General features: G+C 38.0%; 1 protein-coding gene across 2 annotated transcripts in view; it reads left to right on the forward strand.

The window, feature by feature from the left end:
* tenm3 (teneurin transmembrane protein 3) overlaps positions 1-21010 on the forward strand; it is a 366938-nt gene that overhangs the window by 185333 nt on the left and 160595 nt on the right. For both annotated transcript variants that reach the window (XM_041784623.1, XM_041784625.1), the window contains exons 6-10: positions 9285-9404; positions 9613-9696; positions 12294-12418; positions 16569-16809; positions 19297-19398. In XM_041784623.1, coding sequence (XP_041640557.1) covers positions 9285-9404; positions 9613-9696; positions 12294-12418; positions 16569-16809; positions 19297-19398 — 672 coding nt within the window. The remainder of the gene's footprint in view (positions 1-9284; positions 9405-9612; positions 9697-12293; positions 12419-16568; positions 16810-19296; positions 19399-21010) is intronic.

Consider the following 21010-nt stretch of genomic DNA (forward strand, 5'->3'; position numbering starts at 1 on the left):
TGATCCTCTGTGGAGGTGGCTTTTAACAAGCTTTAGTTAAACTGCTGAATTCTGCTTGGTGCTGGATATACATTATAAATCCTTCATACATTATTTTAAACTTTAAGGTTAGCCTTTTGATTTAAAAACATAATTAAACTCTGACACATTCTTTTGTGTGTTGATTCTAATGTTAAAGTAATTCAGTATAAAGAGCTTTAGTGAGTCTGCTGCCATTTGAGATGTGAGTGAGTTGTCTGCAGGAGTCATAGAACTTAATGTGAGGCATTATCATGATGATAAGAATAGAGACAAATAGAAAACCAGGGCAGCAAATAGTAAACTTTTTAAAATTAAAGAGACCTCCAAAGCGCCACATATCATGCCTTCAGGGGAGCTCATGTCTTTTTTAAGGTTCTGGAGCTCCTCCTGGCAAGCTTGTAGTTTATATCAAGTTGAAAATTGACCTCTGTAAGTAAAACATTTAAGAGGATGAAGATCAAAGCTTGATAGTTTGAGGGATGTCGCCAGTGAGTTTCTCTTTAAAATAACTCTTTAACTGTTCGAGGATAGTCTTTCCCCGTAATTTTTATATCTGAGTTCCCCTTTTGTATAAAACAAATAGAAGGGCTTCCCAGGAAACATTTGGGAGCCATGGTCTAAACTCTGCATCACAAAAACCATCAAATAATCTGAGATATGTGCAGAATTCATCACACTAGTTTGGGATTTTTCATTAGTTTTATTCTTATAATCAATTTCCGTTTAGTTTTATTGGTTTATACTGCTAGTTTTTGTGTATTTTCAATAACTTTTAGTTGTGTTTTAGTTTTTTTCTATTGGTGAGAAATAACAAGACAAATGAGTGATATTCAAGTAGTACATGAAGACAGTGACAGAAGAAGAGGGGTTGGAAAAGAAGAATAAATTATAAATATTAATATTAATATATATCCATAATATTGAAATATAATAATATAATATAAATTGATAATAACAATAATGAAAAATACAGAAATAAATAAAATGTATATATCAACAATATGGAAATAATAAAAATGTGATAATAATAATAATAATGATGATGATGTAATAATCAGAATCAGAATCATCATAATACAAAATATATTTTTTTATATTGATAATATTTAAATATAATAAAAATATAATAATAATAATAATAAGAAGAAGAAGAGTAAAATAAAATATAAAAATAAATAAAAATACATATTAATATATATAAATGATTTATATATATATATGTATATGTATATATAATATTTATAATATTTAAATATTATAAAGATGCATATAATAATAAGAATTTTAATAATAATACAAATATATATTAAAATATATTAAAATATTGAAATATGATGATAAAATTGTATAAAATAGTAATAATGATAATGATAATACAAAAATAAATACAAAAATACAATTTTATCATCATATTGCAATATTTTTATATTGCAATATAATGATAAAATTGTATAAAATAATAATAATAATAATAATAATACAAAAACAAATACAAAAATATAAGGAACATATGGTTAAGACAGCAATACAGATGACTGGAGGCCTAAAGCAGAGGTTTTTAGAAGGATAACTGCTGTGTAAATAGAGTGTTATGGTCATTAGTATTAGGCTTTTTATGCGTTTCTGCTCTCACTGTGAAGTGTGGGAAGTCCTATGACTAAAATGTTAAACATGTCAGAAATCCATCCAACCATTCGGGAGCAGCTTGTTGGGTTGTAGTTGAGCCGTGGTCAGCCATACGCCCTCTGTACACAGCACAACAAATGACGCCCAATCCGACTGAAAGTGAATGCGGCCTAAAATTCCTGGCTGAATCGGACAAAAATTGCTTGCACCTGCATGAGTTGCAAGCTGTAATGTGTCAGCTTTTTTAAAACAGCTTTCAGTGTGAGAAATCCATCGATGAATTGACAGTGTTGGATTAGGTATTAGTCAACACACAGATATGTTCAGTTGGGCGGTCAGTAAGGCTCAGTCTCATTTCTAACTTTTGCCCCTAGATTTTGGGTGCTGTCACTGACCCTTTTAAACACAATGAAAAAAGGTAGTGGTAAAATCTTCCCCTTGGAACTGGGATGACCCTTCAGGTTCCATCATCAGCATTTCTATGTGCAGATGCCATGATGCTACCAGACATTCCGATGAGCTTTTTTTTAAATACCTGTTTGAAATTAAAAGGACTGTAATCCACTAAAATGACTTTTAATTAGGATATGATGTGGTTTAAGTAGTTTGGAAAGCTTGCTGATGATTCACAAGGCATTATGGGAGATTTCCTATAACACTCAGTACCTCTGGAAAATCTCTGTTTGAAGAGTCATGTATCTCGAGCACTTCACCCTATAACTCGAAAAAAATCTGGGCACCCTCTGGACGTGAATGTTTAAAGTCTAGCGATCAGGCTCGTGGTCATTTCAGAGTGGGTTCATGCAGGCGGTGTAATGGCTGTGCCATAGCAGGGTTTTCATGTCTGTGTGCATGTGTACAAGTCAGGGCTTAAAAGCCCAGTTTGCCATGTGATGTGGAGAAACTGAGGGACAAGATAAAATAGTGCAGTAGGCATGTGCTGCTGTTGAAGTTTATGAACAGTGGAGGTTGTTGGTGGATAAAAGTCATGTCGAGGCAGGTAGGAAGAAGTGCAGAAAACATCTTCTCCTTCAAGAGACGTTTCATTGTTGCTCTTTGCTCTTGTTTTTATAAGCTCTGCAAGATGGATTTGTCTGATGACCAATCCATCTGCTCTGCAAGGTTAAAAATGTATATAATACACATAAGGAAAATATCCAAGCTTGTGTCTGGATGTGGCTGAACCTCATAAATGGCTCATTTTGCTTTTGGCTGTCTCGATATTTTGAACACAGCTGAAGAAATCCAGCAGAACAAAGCCAAGACTGCAGAAGCATCCTGGTACATGCAGACCCTGTTGGGGGTTGTCTTGATTCCTCTGTCAGTGTGGCAGCAGATTTCATAGCCTCAGCTGACTACAACCAAAAGTGAATCGATATCTTCAAAAACCACTGCAGGAATTCCCTTTAAAGAGGGGAATCTGGCTGCTCCAGTCCCTCTCAGTGTGAGTCAGATCATCAGGACTTATTCTGGATCAGTGTCTTCGTCTCATTGGACACTTTTTAAGGCTGACAGCGCACGCTAGGCGCAGATTCCCGTCCTGCTTTGAACACAGGAGGAGGGATCGTCTTCCATCGATCCTGCAGGTTCTCCTGCTGCAGAGAATGTTCTCAGAGCTCTCATTATCTCAATCAGCAGTTTTTGGTTATTTAATAAAAGAGAAATATTTGGGAATTAGCGGCAAAAGGTCTTTTCAATCAATTAACATCACCATCTCCATTGCATGCAAAGTTTTAAAGTTTACTACCATCCTGTGAACTTTTTTACCTTCCCCATGATGACCACGTCTCTCTGAAATGTTGAATTAATTCCCAAATTTCCTAAAAAGGTTATGCTAGTGAGAAGCAGCCTGGTATGACTGTTTCCATGGACATTAATCCTCTTATTTTATCACGCACACACATGCACACGCTTGCTCTCTCACAGACAACCACACTCATACATGTGGGCTCCTGTCGATTAGCCAGCACTCTCCCATGACCCTTTGCTCCAGTCCTCACCAGGAGGGGTTGTGGGTAACGGGCTGGCACAGCACGGCTCTAATTTAATGAGGCAGAGATGTTTGTGTGTATGTGTGGATCGGTGTGAGACCGTGTGGGTTATCTCCCTGCAAATGTTCCCAAGTTGAATCAGTAATTGGTCCTTGACACATCTCTCTCTGATATCTGCTGTGAGGAGTTCACTGCACACTCCTCCTCCACCAGGGCTTCTTCCTCTGACAAACATAGACTCATTGCAGCTTCTTATTCTCTTTTATTGGCTGCTGTGAGAGACATTCAATTTAAGGACAGTAAATACTGGTGCATTAAAACAGCTCGGTTATGTTGGCAGCAGAACTTCAAATCTCTTACAGACTGTTTGCAGTGGGTCTCCTTTCAGCAAGCGTTGGTAGAGAAACTAAAGAATCATATGACTGCCACTTCTTTGGCCCTTTCAAACTGACTTTAACAGATATATACTGAGCTATAACAGGGGTGTCAAACTCAATCACAGCAGGGGCTGATTCTGAATTTAGGTCTAACCTGAGAGCCTAACAGGGTCAACATTTAACTTCAACTTTCAACCATATTTCCACCAGAAATGATTTATGGGGGAAAAAAAAGCAAGGTGAAAGATGATTTTGAGATTTTAAAGAAGTCAAATGAGAAGTTTAAAGGCTCAAAGTCTGAGAAAAAAGTCGGACTTATTAGAGCAAAAGGTCAAAACACAAAATTGAAAGTCAAAATAACGTTTTTAAAGGCAAAACATAAAAGATAAAATTCAGATCATGAGTTTTAAAGGTCAAAATATAAGATATTAAATTCAAAAGCAAAAGTTTTAGAGGTGTAAATTTAAAATTAAAGTTGAAATAAGGAGTATTAAGGTAAAAATATGAGATACAATTAAAAAAGCATGACTTTTAATGTCAAAATTTAAGAATCAATTCAAAGTACTGAATTTAAAAGGTCAAAAATGAGTTTCAATTTAAGATTGTTAGTTTAAAGGTCAAAATGTGATATAAAATTCACAATTATGAGTTTTAAAGGTCAAAATATGAATTAAAATAAAAAAGAATGAGTCTCAACTGAGGTCAAAATTTATTTTTACTATTAAATTGTGAGTTTAAAGGTCAAAACATGAGGAAAAACATTGAATAATGAGTTGAAAAGGTCAAATATAAGAAAATTAGAAATCATGACTTTTCAGGTCAAAATTTGAAATTAAAGTTAAAACAATGATTTTAAAGGTCAAAATATGAGATACAATTTGAAATCATTAGTTTAAGAGATCAAAAATATGAGATTAAAAGTAAAAATAATGAGTTTCAAATGAGGTAAAGATGAGTTTAATTTTGAATTGCAAGTTTAAAAGGTAAAAATGTGAGATAAATTTAAAATCATGAGTTTTAAAGGTCAAAATATGAGATAAAATTCAAAATCATGAGTGTTAATGGTCAAAATTTGAGAACGAATTAAAAAATAAAGAGTTTAAAAGGACAAAATATAAGAAAAGAAATAAAACCATGACTCTTAAGGTCAAAATTTAAAACTAAAGTTGAAATAATGAGTTTTAGGCTCAAAATATGAGAAAAGAATAAATCAACAAATACTGAGTTGAAAAGGTTCAAAAGGTCAAAATGAGTTTAAATTGTAAACTGTGAGTTTAAATGTCAAAATGTGAGAAAAGAGGTTAAAATTACGCATTAAATAGGTCAAAATTTGAAATCAAAAGTAACTCTTTGTCACATTTTTATGACTTAAGAAAATTTTAAATCATTGAGGTCAAATTTACATTTTTACACTGGAGGAAATCTGCAGACCTTCTACCAGTAGGACAGTTATGATAAAAATATGATATGATCTTGCAGGCTGGGTATATGTCACGCTACTTGGCCAATCACATCCTTTGCTCAGGCTCAGCTCTGACAGGAGAGTTTACTGAGGAATAGACGGAGCGAGTCAGAGACAGTAGAGACGGTTTGATCATGAAAAGACGGAGAAAAACAGACTGGTCCATCAAAAATGGACTGTGAAAAGGTAATTCTTCCTCATGGTACATATGGTTTGAACCAATGAGTCTCATATGTTTCAGTACCGTACCGATCAATACGGTGTCAAACATCACTACAAGACACAGCAGACGTCTCTCAGCAAACCTGTCCTGGTTAAAGTTCAGATTTAAAATGTGTACAAGATGAATCAAACATTTCTCTCACTAAAGGAGAATACATGAGAATGCAGCTGTTAGCTGGTTTAATTTGCATAGATTTACAGACAGAGATGATCTGCAAAGCAGTCACTGCGGTGCAGTGTGCGATGTTTGGTTAGTTACCTGGCTGCTTGTTTTATTCTAGAGCACTGATCATAAACTGGTGGCCCGGGGGCCAAATCAGGCCCCCCAAAGCTTCCTGTCTGGCCCCCAGAAGATCATTAAATTCAGAAAGAAAATGTGGTTTTAAGAGTGTCCTTCGGCTTTAAATGTCTGTAGCTGTTAAATCGACCCCAAAAGCAATTAATATTCAGATAGTTTTTAGGATGACTTCACATTTGATCTGTTTTTACAGAAATTCACTTGTCAGCCAAAAATGGGCGATAAGCATCTAAATGGGTTGTGGAGTGGCACAAAGGGGCAAAAACTTGGAGGAAAAGTGGTGAAAAGAGGTTAAAATGTGGCAAACCATTAGTATAAAAGAAATAAAGGGGGCAAAAAGTATATTAAAAATGGATTAAAAGTAGCAAAAATGGTGAAAAAAGTAGTGCAGAGTGGCAAAATGGATAAAGGAGTGGCACAAAAGGCAAGAAAAGTGGTTTAAAGGAGTTAAAGAATGGCAAAAAATGGGTTAAAGAGGCAAAAAAGGGCCAGAAGTAAAAGTGGCAAATGGTGCAAAAGAAGCCAATGGCAAAGCAGTGTAAAGGCAGGAAAACAGGTTAAAGAGTGATAAAACAGCAAAAAGTGGCAAAAATCGGTTAAAAGTGGCACAAAATGTTGCAGATATGGCAGAATGAAGCAGTGAAGTAGGGTAAAGTGTGAAATATGAGTTCATAGTGGTGCTAAATCACATTGTTGAGTGTCCATTCTCTGGGATTTTCAGGAGCCCAGCCAATTCTGTGGTCTACGGCATTACAGATTGGGATAGATCTCACTCGTAATGCCTAAAAATGTCCTGAAAATACAAATACTAATTAAGTAATATGTTAATCAGAACAAAATATTGATTTAATTTTTCTTTATCTGAAAGTCCGGCCCTCAGAGACTGGGTCAAGACTAAATCTGGCCCTTGTGCAAATGTACTTGATGAACCCTGTTCTAGAGTGAAACACGCTGATGACTGCAGTCTCAGCTGTTGTCTGTCACATATCACTCTGCTATGCTAACGGTGGCAGCACTTATGCCTCTTATGTGCATTTAAACCGGTGAGGACAGTGCTGCAAATATCCACTCTGTTGCTTAAATTTTAATGGTGACGGTACTGATACCAGTTTACTGCCCACAATTGGACAAGGCTGGATAGGACAGACTGTGTAACGTCAGCCTCCTCTCTATTTCTTTGAGTCTGAACAGGCAAAGCAGAAAACGGTTTTGTTATTCTGCTACTTCATGTTTGAAAATGTCCCCTCAGCCCTGCAGTCCCTCATCAGAAAGTCTGAATAATCCTGCAGAGTCCATGCAAAATACAGGAGAGGATCAAAGTTTGAGAGGGAGCTGTGATGAGGCATAGAAATGGGCTTCGTGGGCGTATTATTTATGTGTGTGAGTGCTTCTTTGGGTCTGGTTTACACCAAATTATCCTCAGAAACATCTGAGTTGAGATGGAGGAAGAAGTAGGGTGATGTTTTAGAGAAGGAGAGTGAACACAAAGGCAGCAGAGGTGAGTGTTTTATTGTGTTGGAGAAGGTTTTCTGCCAGAGGCTGCTTTTGATGGCAGTACTCAGCTCGTCTGTAGAGAGAGAGCGAGGGAGGAAAAGAGAGAGAGAGACTGGATATAGTTGTGGTCTGGGCCTCTGTGTTTGTTTATACAGCCTGTGTGTGTTCTCATACTGTATACGTTTGTTTGTAACCTGAGAGTGTAGATGTTCTTTACATTGCTAAAACATACTCTGAGTGCTCTGTGTGCCCACAACAACCATATACAGTGTTTTTTTAATCTATATCCATCCTTATCTCTCTCTTTTTCATCTCCTGACAGTCAGACATAAACATTTTTGTCTCTTTTTTTACTCTGCCAACAGATGTCTCTGAATACAAGAGAAAAATTATGCTCAATTTTGCTTCTTTAAACCTTCATTACTGTTTCAGTCACTTCCTATGTAGAGCTGTTGGCACTGACACATTCACGCATTAAAGCGTTGAATTTAAATATGGGATCACATGATGTTTTCTTCTTGTAGGTGCAGTGTAGTTAACAGGGCTTAAAGTTAAAAACAAAAATCCTGAGCCTGGTATTTTTCCAGCGAGCGTGTGTGGGTGGCTGACAGATTCACTTTTCTACTACACAAACAACTGTAACTACCATGTATAAAACTTTTAGAGTGCAAGAAACTTTCAAAGACGACCATGAATAATGCTGCAAAACAAGAAATTTTAAAGGGTACATATTATGAAAAATAATGAAAAAGTATGTACACCCGGCCTGTCCTCTATCCCCCCAAGAGTCAGAAAAATCCACCTCCACCCTCTCTTTGTCCATCTTTCAGAAAGTGTGTGCTGAAACAACCCATTCTTTGATTTTCCCCTCATGATGTAATGTGTGGAGTTAGCCCCGCCTCCACATTCGGTTGGCCCTCCCCATTTGGAAGAAAGTTCCACCTTCCTCTCCAGGAGAGCCACATCCATTGAGCTACATCCATTTCCTGAGAGGGGTATAGTGAAGGGGTGGAGTCAAACAGCTCAGTAACATTTAAAGGCACAGACACAGAAACAGCTTGTCTGAGCAGGGCTGAAACAGAGGGCTTTTTAGACACGCAAAAATCCAACACTGGAGTGTTTTTTAGCAACAGACTTCACAGGAATGTTTTGGGGACTTCTGAGACCAATATAAACTTGTCTTAAAGGGGTAAAATATGTGACCTTTAAATGTGACTTTAGCTTGTGTTTACCACTGAGTAGAGATTTCCATCTATCCACTCTGCCATGAAGCCCAGATAAGTTGCAGCTGCAGCCGTGGTTATCCTTCTAGAACATCGTCCCATCTCCATACAGGATCTCTGGAGCTCAGTCACAGTGACCATCAAGTTCTTAGTCACCTCTCTTACTTAGACCCTTCTCCCCTGATGGCTCAGGGGAATTCTGGAGCCTCTGCAGCCTTTCCCTGATCTCTGAGGTTTGCGGATACTTTGACATTAAAGGGTTTTTTTTGTGATTTTTTTGTTAGAAAGCAAAATTATGTTGATCATGATTAAATTATAAAATCAATGAAAGGGTAAAGCATCCAAGGGGGTTAATATGTTTTTTATAGGCACTGTGTGTCCTCTCTTCTTCTCTTTATATCCCCTTTATTCACATCATTTTTTATGTTTCAAGTTTTGTAGCACCATTAATGTCCCTTCTGTCCTTATCTTCACTGTCCTGTCTTTCCCCTCATTTTACCCCCCTCTTTTCCTCTTTATCTCTTTTACGTTTTGCACCTTGTATTAACCTCTCTCTCCTCTTCTCTGAAGCTATGCACCTGTTCGGTCTGAACTGGCAGCTCCAGGAGAGCGAGGGATATGGAGCGTTTGAAAACGGAGGAGGGGGGAGGGATACGACTCCAAACACCTTCATGGTGTCCACAGACAACGGTGAGTTCCTGCTCGGACAGATTGAGTCTTCTGAAGACAGGAAAAAAATGAGAGAAAACTTTGCATGAAGCAGAAGTTTCCCAGCTTCGAGGAGAAATGTTCAGGATTAATGCACAGTCATTGCTGATATTTAGAGCTTCAATGAATAAAGGAGTGATCTTCCTCAAGGCTCATATTTTTTGTTTGTTGTGTTTATTTTTCGGTGCAGGTAAAATGTTTCTTCTAGAGAACAACACCATCGACACTGGAGAGGTGGATGTGGGTAGGCGAGCGCTACAAGACGTCCCACCAGGTCAGAGACCCCCAGCGCTGTGTTACTGTACATGTGACTTCTGAAACCGCCAGTAATCTTGATACCATCATCAGATCACATAAACTAGCTAATGTTTGATAGTGATGAATTTCCACCGTCCACCAACACAGACCCAAACCCAGACACATATAATTATTAGATAAATAAATAAAATTACATAAAACTGTTATACTCTTGCAGATTTTCATCCTGGTGGCAGTAAAAGGAGAGGGCCTCCTCACATATCTACACTATATGGACAAAAGAATTTGGCCTCTGGATCATTAAACCAACAGGGACTGTTATAGCATTGTACTCAGATCCAGAACATGCAGAGTGTGTATATTTACAACAAACCATTGATATAATAAGTTTGGACATTTCAATATATGATTTTTTGCACTTTATCAAATTGAGTATAGGTTGAAAAATATTTTCAAATCACTGCATTTTATTCTTTGCTTTCCAAACAGAGTCCCAACTTTTTTGAAACTGGGTTTTTATATTGTTGCCTTTATTGATGTTATGATTATTTCCTATTGCTTTTGTAATTAGACCTTGAGTATTATAAAAAACAGTCACTGTGCACGTGGAAGAAGTAGTGTTTATTTAAGCAGCTGTTTTGAGATTTAGTCGTAGTTTTAGACAAGACAAAAAAAAATTGTTTTTTTCCCACATTTTCACCCTTCATAGTTTTAGTCTAGTTTTAGGTGATGAAAAGTTCTTACATTTTGGTCACATCATATTTTTTCTGTTAAAAAAATAGCCAAATTGTAAAAAAAAAAAAAATCAATAAACACTTATACCAGTGTTAATTTCATCAACTTTAAACTATTACTAGAAATGTTTGTTGACAGCCTTTTTTCCATGACAAAACTAGACTAAGACTAACAAATATAGATCTGTGATGACTAAAACTGACAAAAACTAAATTAAGTTTTCGTCAAGATGACTAAAACTAGACTGAAATGTAATGTAGTTTTCTTCAGATATTCAAAATCTGTGATATTTCTCCACTGTGGGTAAATCTATCAAAAGACAATGCTGTTTCTCTTCTGCATCTCAGCTGTAGAAAGCAGGGACCCTCTCATGATCTGGTACCAGATTTAGGCAAGAAAATAAATGCTTGGACTAAACGTGAAAAGTTAAATGTGAGGACTTTTATGGTCTAAAACTAGACTACAACTAAAAAGAATAGAAATGACTAAATGCATTTCATTTAAAGGCTTAAACTAAGACTGAAATTAAAAATAGCTGCCAAAATTAACACTGTTTTATACAATCAATACCCTCCATGTAATAATCTGAAATAAACTGATGAAAATACTTGTCTGAAAATACTTGTTCTTGTCTGTGTGCTTTAATTATCAAACTCTCTATTGACTTATTAGTAATATTAATAGGGATATTGGTGCATTTGGGCTGAAAAATGAGATGTTTGTAACTGGTTTCATGCTTTATATCTATTTAATGTTACTAAATAAATAAACATTTCTCCTTTTAAGGACCACATTTATTCAGATTTCCACCTAAAACTAAAATTCCAATTTCTCCATGTGACTTTGAACACATCATGATAAGTTACTTTCATCCTTCTTGAATTGCTAAAAGTCCGAGCCTCTTTAAACACATCATGATGTACTTGAACGTTGTGTCCTTTAGCTTGCTAATTAGCATTTGTCTTACTGAGTTTAACGCAGATTTCAACTTTGGATTAATATTTTTAACTAACGGGATTTAGTACAAGGTTTTAGAGTTTTTTTTTAATCAGTACAACTCTGACCAAGACTGAGGGGGATTACTGAACAGCAGCAACAGGAGCTAATATTCGGAGTCTATGCTAGTAAACAGCTGCTGGAGATTTTCAACAATTCAAAGGTAGGCTGGCTGCATTTTAGTTTAATTGCCGCTAGAATACAGAGGAGAGCTACCTGTTTTACAGGTACATCTCAAAAAGTAACAATATCATGAAAAAGTTTAATATTTTTTGTCACTCATTTCAGAAAGTGAAACCCTATAGACTCATTGCACATAGAGTGAAATATTATAAGCCTTTATTTCTTGAAATGTTGATGATAATGGCTTACAGATAAGAAAACCCAAATTCAGTGTCCCAGAAAATTTGAATATTGTGAAAAAGTTCAGTACTGGAAAGTCACGGTGTCACAACCTAATCAGCTAATGGACTTAGACACCTGCAAAGGTTTCCTGAGCCTTTAAATGGTCTCTCAGTCTGGGTCAGTAGGCTACACACTCATGGGGAAGACTGCAGACTTGACAGATGTACCTGTATACAGTTTCTATCATCAGTAATCAATTTTCCTAGTTCCGTCTTCCTCGTTGAAACAAAGGTCTTTAACGTAATGTTTTCATCATAGTGTTTGTTAACTATATTAACACTGGGAGGTAGTCCAGTTAAGTGGAGCTCAACTCATCTGATGCAGCCTTTTGATGGCACGAAAATATGAATCAGTTAAATCATGATTTTTGTGCATTTTTTGCTTTTTTTCTTGTATAAAATTAAAAAGGTCAATCCTGGACACTGGTGAAGGTTTAAGATTGTAATCTCTGCTTATTTGTGGTTCTCTTTGTCTCAGGTGTGTTTTGGAGATCTCAGCTGTACATCGACCAGCCACAGTTCTTAAAGTTCAACATCTCCGTCCAGAAAGACGCTCTTGTTGGAGTTTACGGACGTAAAGGCATTCCACCCTCACACACACAGGTTTGTACCACAAACACTGTGATAACTATTGATCACTACAGGGAAAGCAAACCGACCTTTAAGATGTTTACGATGACTCTGATGGCTGTTTAACATGTTCTCATGCTATGATAAGCTCAGTCAGGAGTGAAATGTGAATGAAAAACTCATCCCTCTACATGCTTTATTGATTGAAATGTCAGCACCTGACAGAGAGAGGAAAGGGGTTGGGACATAGAGCAGTAGTAAAAGACTGGCTGGAAGAGAGGCTGACGGGTTTAATAAGTGTCCGTGACATTTGATTGGTTGGCAGCCCATCCCCATGAGAGGTGGGTTTATTTACAAAGCCATAATTTATTTCATCTTTATTTCCACACACATAACCTGTCAGTCATTAGGCCATTTTTCACACATTATTTAAGCCTCTATAGTGACATGCCTGCGTGACCATAGACTGTAGAAAATGTTTTAGTGGTGTCAAACATCTGAAGGGGGTCTATGAGGCCGTCTTATTTTCTCAAACTGATCAACTTTGTAACAGACAAAAAGGTGAAGCTGAGACAGCTCTTAAACCTCTTGACATGCAACTACAACTTGCTAGTTTGCAGATATGGGATGGATGATACCAACATTTTTGAAATTTGATACTAATACTTTCTGATATTGACCAAACAAACTTTTAAAAGTCACACATTTCAGGAATATTTAAAGACATATCCGGGTCATTCAGAATTTTATTCCTATAATCCTCAATTAAATTAAAATGTAAGTGCAAGGAGGTAAAAAAACATTTAAAATAAATAATTTTAGCAAAAATTATAAACACAGTTAAAATATCTAGAAAGACTTCACAGGCATGTTTTGGTCATCTCTGAGACCAATATAAACTTGCCTTAAAGGGGTAAAATATGTGACCTGTCATAATATCCTATAGTGATACCCAGTTGTGAAGGACAGATCTGACATTATGCAAAGAAATCAGTGCAGAATATTGTGAAAGGGAGGTTTCCCAGATGAATGTAAAATATATATTTATGTACCGTATATGCAGTGGATTAATGAAACCATCTATCTGACGTGTCCAGTTTGGCAAACTCACCATCAGTATACTCCACATACTCCGAGCTGGTGTTTTCTACTTCTACATATCTTCATAAAGCCTTGAAAATCCAAAAAAAAAAAGCAAAAAAAACTGTAATGTCTCTGACCCTCTCTGCTTTCACACCAAGAAGCTTTTTGACAAACAGTGGAGAAGTTGAGGAGAAAGATGAAAAACCAGTGGTCCCGCTGCACTTGCTACAGAATATAACCTTTCTTCTTTGTGTGTTTTGTTATGCCAGCTTCTTCTTTATTGGTTTTTAACAACATTTAGTAGACAGTTATGAGTTTTACTACCACCTGGATTGGCATGGTGTATTCATTGTGTGCTGTAGAGTTTCCTAACATGTCCTTCGATTAAAATCTGATTCAATCAGATATCCTTTCTCCTCAATTTTAACATCACTGACTCTTTCCCTTCTAAGGTATTTCCCAAAAAAACCCTAAAAAACTGCTTAAAAAATGTCAGCCTCTTAAAATGTTAAAACCTTAAATCCCTTTTGTAACTTTGCCAGTGTGTGTAGGTCAAGTGCTCTATGGATTCTCAGCTCATAATGAAGCAGATAAGCTCCTTACAGACCGAAACTATCCTTTTGATGAGTCCACTTACATCTCTGTGTGGCAGATCGTGTCTTCTATCGGGGGATTAATCCACTTATCTGTAAGAGACAGCTTCATACAATGCTGTCCCTATCACAGCTCAATGTTAGCACTTCAGATAAAAGGGTGCGTGTGTAAGCGTAGATGTCCTTGTCATAACCTAATCTAAGATCCCATTATTTCTTTTAGTGTAGACAGATTGTCAGTGTTGTCACTCTGTCGAGGAGTTCTTCAAGATGAGAAAAGAGCAGACGTGTTAACCTTTCATTGCACTGCTTTAAATGTCTTCGTCAAAGTTTATGAGAATTCAAATTTAATTCCAATCAATGCAAACTGACTAGAACTGTTAGAACCGGAAGTAAGGCCAAGCAGTTACATGCCTTTATGGGGAACTTTACAGAGTTACATCGATGCATACAGTAATAACCTTTGACCTCCAAAATTCAGTCAGCTCACTCTGAATCCAAGTGAACGTTTGTGCCAAATTTGATAAAAATCTCAAAATGCATTTTTGAAGTTATGTACTCATAAAATTTGAGTGATCTTGACCTTGTTTCTCCAAAATCTAATCAGGTCACCCTTGAGTCAGAGTGGACATTTGCCCAAAGTTTGAAGTAAATCCTTCAAAGCATTTTTGAGATATCAGCTTAGAAGGCAAAGCATTTAAATGAGGCCTCATGATCTTGACCTTTGACCTGTGATCTCCAAAATCTCATCAGGTCATCTGTTGGTGAAATTGGACATTTGTGGGAAATTGGTAGACAATTCTTCAAAATGTTCATGAAATGTCAGGATCACAGGAATGACCCCTATGGGTATACATATGTACAAATAGAATTAGCAAATATGTAGTCTCCAGTCTCTGGCTATTGCAACCATACAAGTCACTTACAAGCTTAAGGTCACATGTAGCCCTAAATCAACATACCTCGTCTGCACAACAATCGGCAGAGCTCTGCCTTGCAAAGCACACTGCAGTGCAAATTGATCCCTTTTTAGTTAATATTTGCAATTCCACTGCCACACTCTGCCCCACTCAAGAAGAGCCACTCCATTCTGCAGCATTTAAAATACACACTCAGTCTATTTCCAACTGTGTCAGTCCACTTAAACCAATCAAAAAAAAAAAACAGACAGAAAAACATGCAAAGCATCCGGTCAACCTCTAAATACAACACAATGCACACACTCAAGATGGTAAATCATCACGATTCTATCCTGTAGCACAAACTGTAGCCCACCAGCTGGGTCAGTGGGTCACAGATTTAACACTGCACTGTTTTCAAGGAAGAGAACTTTTGAAAAGGAAACCCACAGAATTTTAAATGAAACCACCTGCCCTATATAGAAACATAAACCTTTTAACATCCTAACGTAGTCACCCATGGTAGAAGCAAAAACATCATGGAATAAATGAATGACGAATCAGCCATGGTGTTAAAAACTATCCGAATTAAAGCTATAAACACCACGCTTCGATGTAGATACGACACCGATTAGGCATAACAGTATAACCACTGACAGGTGGATAACAGTGATTTTTCTCTTCACCATGGCGCCTGATAGTGGATGGGATATATTAGTCAATAAGCAAACATGTCCTCAAAGTTGACATGCAAGACGCAGGAAAAATAGGCAAGCGTAAGGACTGAAGTAAGTTTGAAAAGGGCTGAATTCAATGGCTAGACGACTGGCTCTTGTGGGGTGTTCCCAGGAACAGCAGTGAACCAGCTACAGGGTCATGGGTGGCCGAGGCAGTGTGATGCTTCGGGAAATGTTCTACTGGGAAACCTTAGGTCCTGCCATCTGTGTGGATGTTACTTTGACACGTACTACCTACCTAAGCATTGTTGCAGACCGTGTACCTTTTATGAAAATGGTATTCCCTAGTGGCTTTGGCCTCTTTCAGCATGATAATGCAGCCTGCCACAGAGAAAAAATGGTTCAGGAATGGTTTGAGGAGCACAACAGCAGGTTTGAGGTGTTGCCTCGGCCTCCAAAGTCCCAAGATCTCAATCCAATGGAGCATCCGTGGGATGTGCTGCACAAACATGTCTGATGCATGGAGGCCCTATCTCATATCTTACTTACTTAAGAATCTGCTGCTAACATCTTGGTGCCAGATTACACAGCACACCTTCAGGGTCTAGTGGAGTCCATGCCTCGCCAGATCAGAAAAAAGGGGGACAAACACGATATAAGGCCGGTTGTCATAACATTATCCCTGATTGGTGTATATCTCTATTGCAGATAAAAACACCTGTGCACTTTGCTCATTGAGAGAGAATTTTCAAATGCAAATAAATAAACAACAAAAACAAATAGTTCAAACAGCCTTTGGAGTACTAATAGATGTTAAAAGTCATTTTTCTGCATTTATCATTTTTGGTGCTGATGTAATATGTGTTTATGTAGGAAAATCTGAAGAAAATGCTTCCTTTCTTTTAACTTTATGTAATGCTTCTTTTTCCAGTACGACTTCGTGGAGCTGCTGGATGGTAGTCGCCTTATTTCCAAAGAAAAACGAGCTCTCAGCGACAACGATGCAGGACACGCACACGAGGAAGAGTCCTCAGGAGGAGCCAGACACGCTCGCTCTGTCAACGTGTACGAAGCCGGCTTCATACAGTACCTGGACACGGGGATCTGGCACCTGGCGTTTTACAACGACGGACGCAACACGGAACAAGTGTCTTATAACACCATCGTCATAGGTGAGAGGAAGCAGGATGGCTGTTTGAGTGGATGTTACTGTCAAAACTGTTTACTGCCTGAAAGAGGGGACCTCTTGAGCTTTGTTGCTCTTCATCAGACTTAGTCAATCAGTCTGAGCAGCAAACATTACTTTCTAGTTTGATTTTCAGTAAAACAGCCTGGATCTTTCTTAAGACTACAGTATGTCCATACAGGTGTAAAAGCCTGACAAAAGCACTATTTTTCATTTTCAACCTGAGGAATATGTTTGAGCAGCACAGTAAGCACATCAGAGTCAACAATGTGTGCACCAGAGAGAGAAAACATGATGGAGAGAAAGGCAGAGGGGTAATTGGATGTTACATTGTGTTGATTGGACTCCCTGGTTGTAACTACGGCAACCAAGATTTGACAGGCAGCCAGAATCAGCCAAAGCATTTTATGTCTCAGCCAGCTGTTTCCCTTTCTCTGACTTTTACCTCCACGTCTTTTTGTTTTTTTTTTCAGTTTTTTGGCCATTTAATTCAGTTGTGTTTTGATCGTGCTGTCTTCTTTATATTTCATTTAAACCTGTTATGTTTTACATTTAAAGCAGCAGGCAGCAGGAATAAATGCCCACCTACCACAGCACTTGTCATCATGCGTGTTCACAGCAAGAGGGAAAAAATGTTGAGTTTAACTGAAAAGAAAGTCACTATTAAGGTGCCAATTTGCACCTTTTCAGAAACATTAGCAGAGATTTCTGGACATCCTGGGAATGCATTGGAATAGTCCAACCAAACTCCTGCAGGAAAACGACTTCTTCCAATGTTTATTGTTTATATTTGTAAACAGAGCAATCACAAATTTAGACTTTTCAACTAATCCTGACTTAAAGATATCAGCAGCCTTTCAGTCCTTTTATTGCCATCAAATCAGAGCTAATCCATTTACTCTGGGTATACCTCTGCTTAAAAGGTTTAAGAAAGCACATGTTTTTAGCCGATCACAACACACCATATTAGCATCAAACTCAGTGATAGACAGCAAGAGGGCTTCAGAAATATGGAGCTAAAATATCTTAATTGTTCCTTATGGCTGGTGGCAGTAAAAGTGATAGAGACTGGTCTCACTGTTAAAGGCTTAAAAAGTTCCATTAATTTAGGAGGGATATTTTACATAAATTATTACTTAGACCTCCATCCATCCATTTTCTATACCACTCATCCCGTTTGGGGTTGCGGGGGAGCTGGAGCCTATCCCAGCTGTCTTGGGCGAGAGGCGGGGTACACCCTGAACTGGTCGCCAGTCAATCACAAGGCTGACATATAGAGACAGACAACCAGGCACGCTCACATTCAAACCTACAGCCAATTCAGATTCACTAATCAACCTAATGAGGATGTTTTTGGTGGTGGGAGGAAGGCAGAGTACCTGGAGAGAACCCACGCATGCACTGGGAGAATATGCACAGAAAGGCCCAGGAACTTTCTTGCTGTGAGGTAACAATGCTAACCGCTACTCTGCCATGCAGCCCATAATTAGACAAAAATGTTGATTTTATTTCTGTTTATTTCAATGTCCTGCCCCCACAGCATCGGTCAGGAAGAGTCTGGCCCTCTAAACACAAATGTAATGTTTTTATTGTTTGACACAGTGAGAACAAGAGAAATGAAAAAAACCCTCAATACATCAATAATCAATTAGGAATTGAATTATAGCCCTATGAATCCTAATCGAATCGCATCTCTAGGGTCCTAAAGATTCCCATATCTAATTGATAAGAGAGTGAATGGGTTTAACAGCTTTTAGAGGTAAGTACAGGTCAGGTTTCAAGCTGCATAAGTGACATAAGTCTGATATTAGTCATGTGAGGAGCCTGCATGAGCAGGCCCATGGTTAAAATTCAATCTCTGGATTATATGAATCAATATCGTCATTAAAAAGTAAGACTTTTTTAAAATATCAGCAAAAATCCAGTATTGAGCATCTCTTTAAACACAGTAAACTGTCCCCTAGTGGAGACAGATGGGCTGATCATCTCTGCTGATACAGGACTGCAGCAGTGTGTGGTGTCCGTCAGCAACAGCCCAGATATGATCCAAGCTAACAGCTCATCAAACTGGGATCTGGTTGGTCTCAAGGTGCATGAGGCAGCTAGAAAGTTAAACCAGTTTCTTTACTGAGAGGGTGGATTAACCTGGCTGTGTGCACATTTAGGTAATGCTGCATGACATTGCTGCATTTTGACAACTAACTGGAGAAACTGCATGAAAAACTTGCTCTTCTTTCAGCCTGAACACAAGCTAACATTTGGTATCATAATTAGATGGGATGTTCTGACATCCAGTGGGTTGTAGACAGCAGGTATTTTTGCCTCTAATTATTGCTGGCTATAATTTCAGAGGTGGTCTGCAGCCAGATATGCTAAACAGTCTGATGGAAACCACTGAACTATATATTTTCTGTATAAGTCCATTGAATTTCCTTCACTCACACCACATCTCTCTCCTTCTCTCTCTAATCAGAGTCAATAATGGAGTGCCCTCAGAATTGCCATGGAAACGGAGACTGTCTCTCAGGAATCTGCCACTGTTTCCCTGGGTTTCTTGGGCCTGACTGCTCTCGAGGTAAACACACACACTCTCTCGCATCCACACACCAGCGCTCTGCCACCTGTAGTGAGGCAGTAATTGCGGGAGGTTGTTATCTGAGCAGCGAGTGTGACCCCGCTCGGGCAGGAGGCTCTGCTGTGTTACTGTTCTGTCTCCGTCACACTCCCTCTCTCTCCTGCTGCATCCTCCTTTATCAAAGAAAACACAGACCTTTTACCTGAAAGAACCTCTGACACCCCGGGATCACCTGTGGGTGTTCAAGTGTTACAGCCTGAGACTGTTTGAAACCAGGCCCATCTATCAAACCAAACCAGACCTGGAGAATTTTAAAACCTTCTTCTGTGTAAGTCAGCTTTTAGAGCTGATGTCTTGGTTTTACTGACTGGTACATGAGGACCATAATCATTAGATGATAGGTTCTGTGAGTTATGTCTTGCAACCTGTCTATGAAGATAGAAGCACTATAGTTCTTCAAAAACAGAATGTGGAATCTCAGTGTGATCTTTACTCGTCAATTTGAAGGCCTGCTCAGGTGGAATCAGTGTTTCCTCTTCACCTTTGTCGATCCATCGTTGTCAGATCATTTTAAAGTGCTCCCACAGGCTCTACATTCCTGCAGTGCTGACCAGCTGTAATCCATCAAACTTCATGTTATCCATCACTCTGACTCTGCAATGTCTGAGGACTCAAAGGACATTCAAATCCTTTTTAGATGCTAAACTCTAATCCAAGCTGGGAAAGTGATGAGTGATGGCAGTCCTGGAGGATCAGTGCTGTTTGTTTGTTTATCCTGATGATAGACAATGTGGCATGCAGCTCTTAAATGTTGCAGAAAACAAACACCAGTGTTAATTTCTTGGAGCAATAATGTTCTTCACTGACCTTTTTCCATGAGAAAGATGAGAATATGAATTGCTGAAAAATAGAAAGAAAGAGACTAAAACGTCTTATGTCTGTGTCGTTAACCGAGTGTATATTAACATACACAAGTATGAGGTGCTGCTCCAGTGGGAATCCACTGACTTAAGATTGTTGCGTGATCGAGTGTCTGCCTTAAGCATCATTCCAGGAAATCTGTAACAACATTAGTAGCCTAAATGTATGTATATGCAGGAGACACAATGACTCTTCCTGCACATTGTTTAGCTCTTTGACTGCTGCACCATCAGTCTAATGCAGGGGTTTTCAAAGTGTGTAAGAGTGAGCCTCCCCTAAGAGAAATTTATTCATTCAGTGGCCCCCCACTCACATAAAGATTCAGACTGAAAAAAAACTTAACCATATTTTCAAACATTTATGTCTAATTTTAAATATTTTTAACATTTTTGTATCTTTGATATTTTGGTCTGCCAATGTTCTTAAACATCCGTCTTTACCAGGTAATCAGCTATTTGGTTTCAGTGATGAATTTATTGCCAATACTACCTGATTATTCTGCTCTGATAATCCTTAAAGTAGTGTTAATCAACCCTGCTCAACCAAAAAGCCAAACTGTTGAAAAATACCTTAGCAAGAGCCACAATCTAAGGGGTGAAAAGTGGCAAAAACAGCGTGAAGTAGCACTAAAAATAAACTAAAAATGACAAAAATGGTAAAAAACAAACAAACAAACAAACAAAAAAACAGC

This window comes from Cheilinus undulatus, linkage group 4, assembly GCF_018320785.1.
Source record: "Cheilinus undulatus linkage group 4, ASM1832078v1, whole genome shotgun sequence".
Taxonomy (NCBI): domain Eukaryota; kingdom Metazoa; phylum Chordata; class Actinopteri; order Labriformes; family Labridae; genus Cheilinus; species Cheilinus undulatus.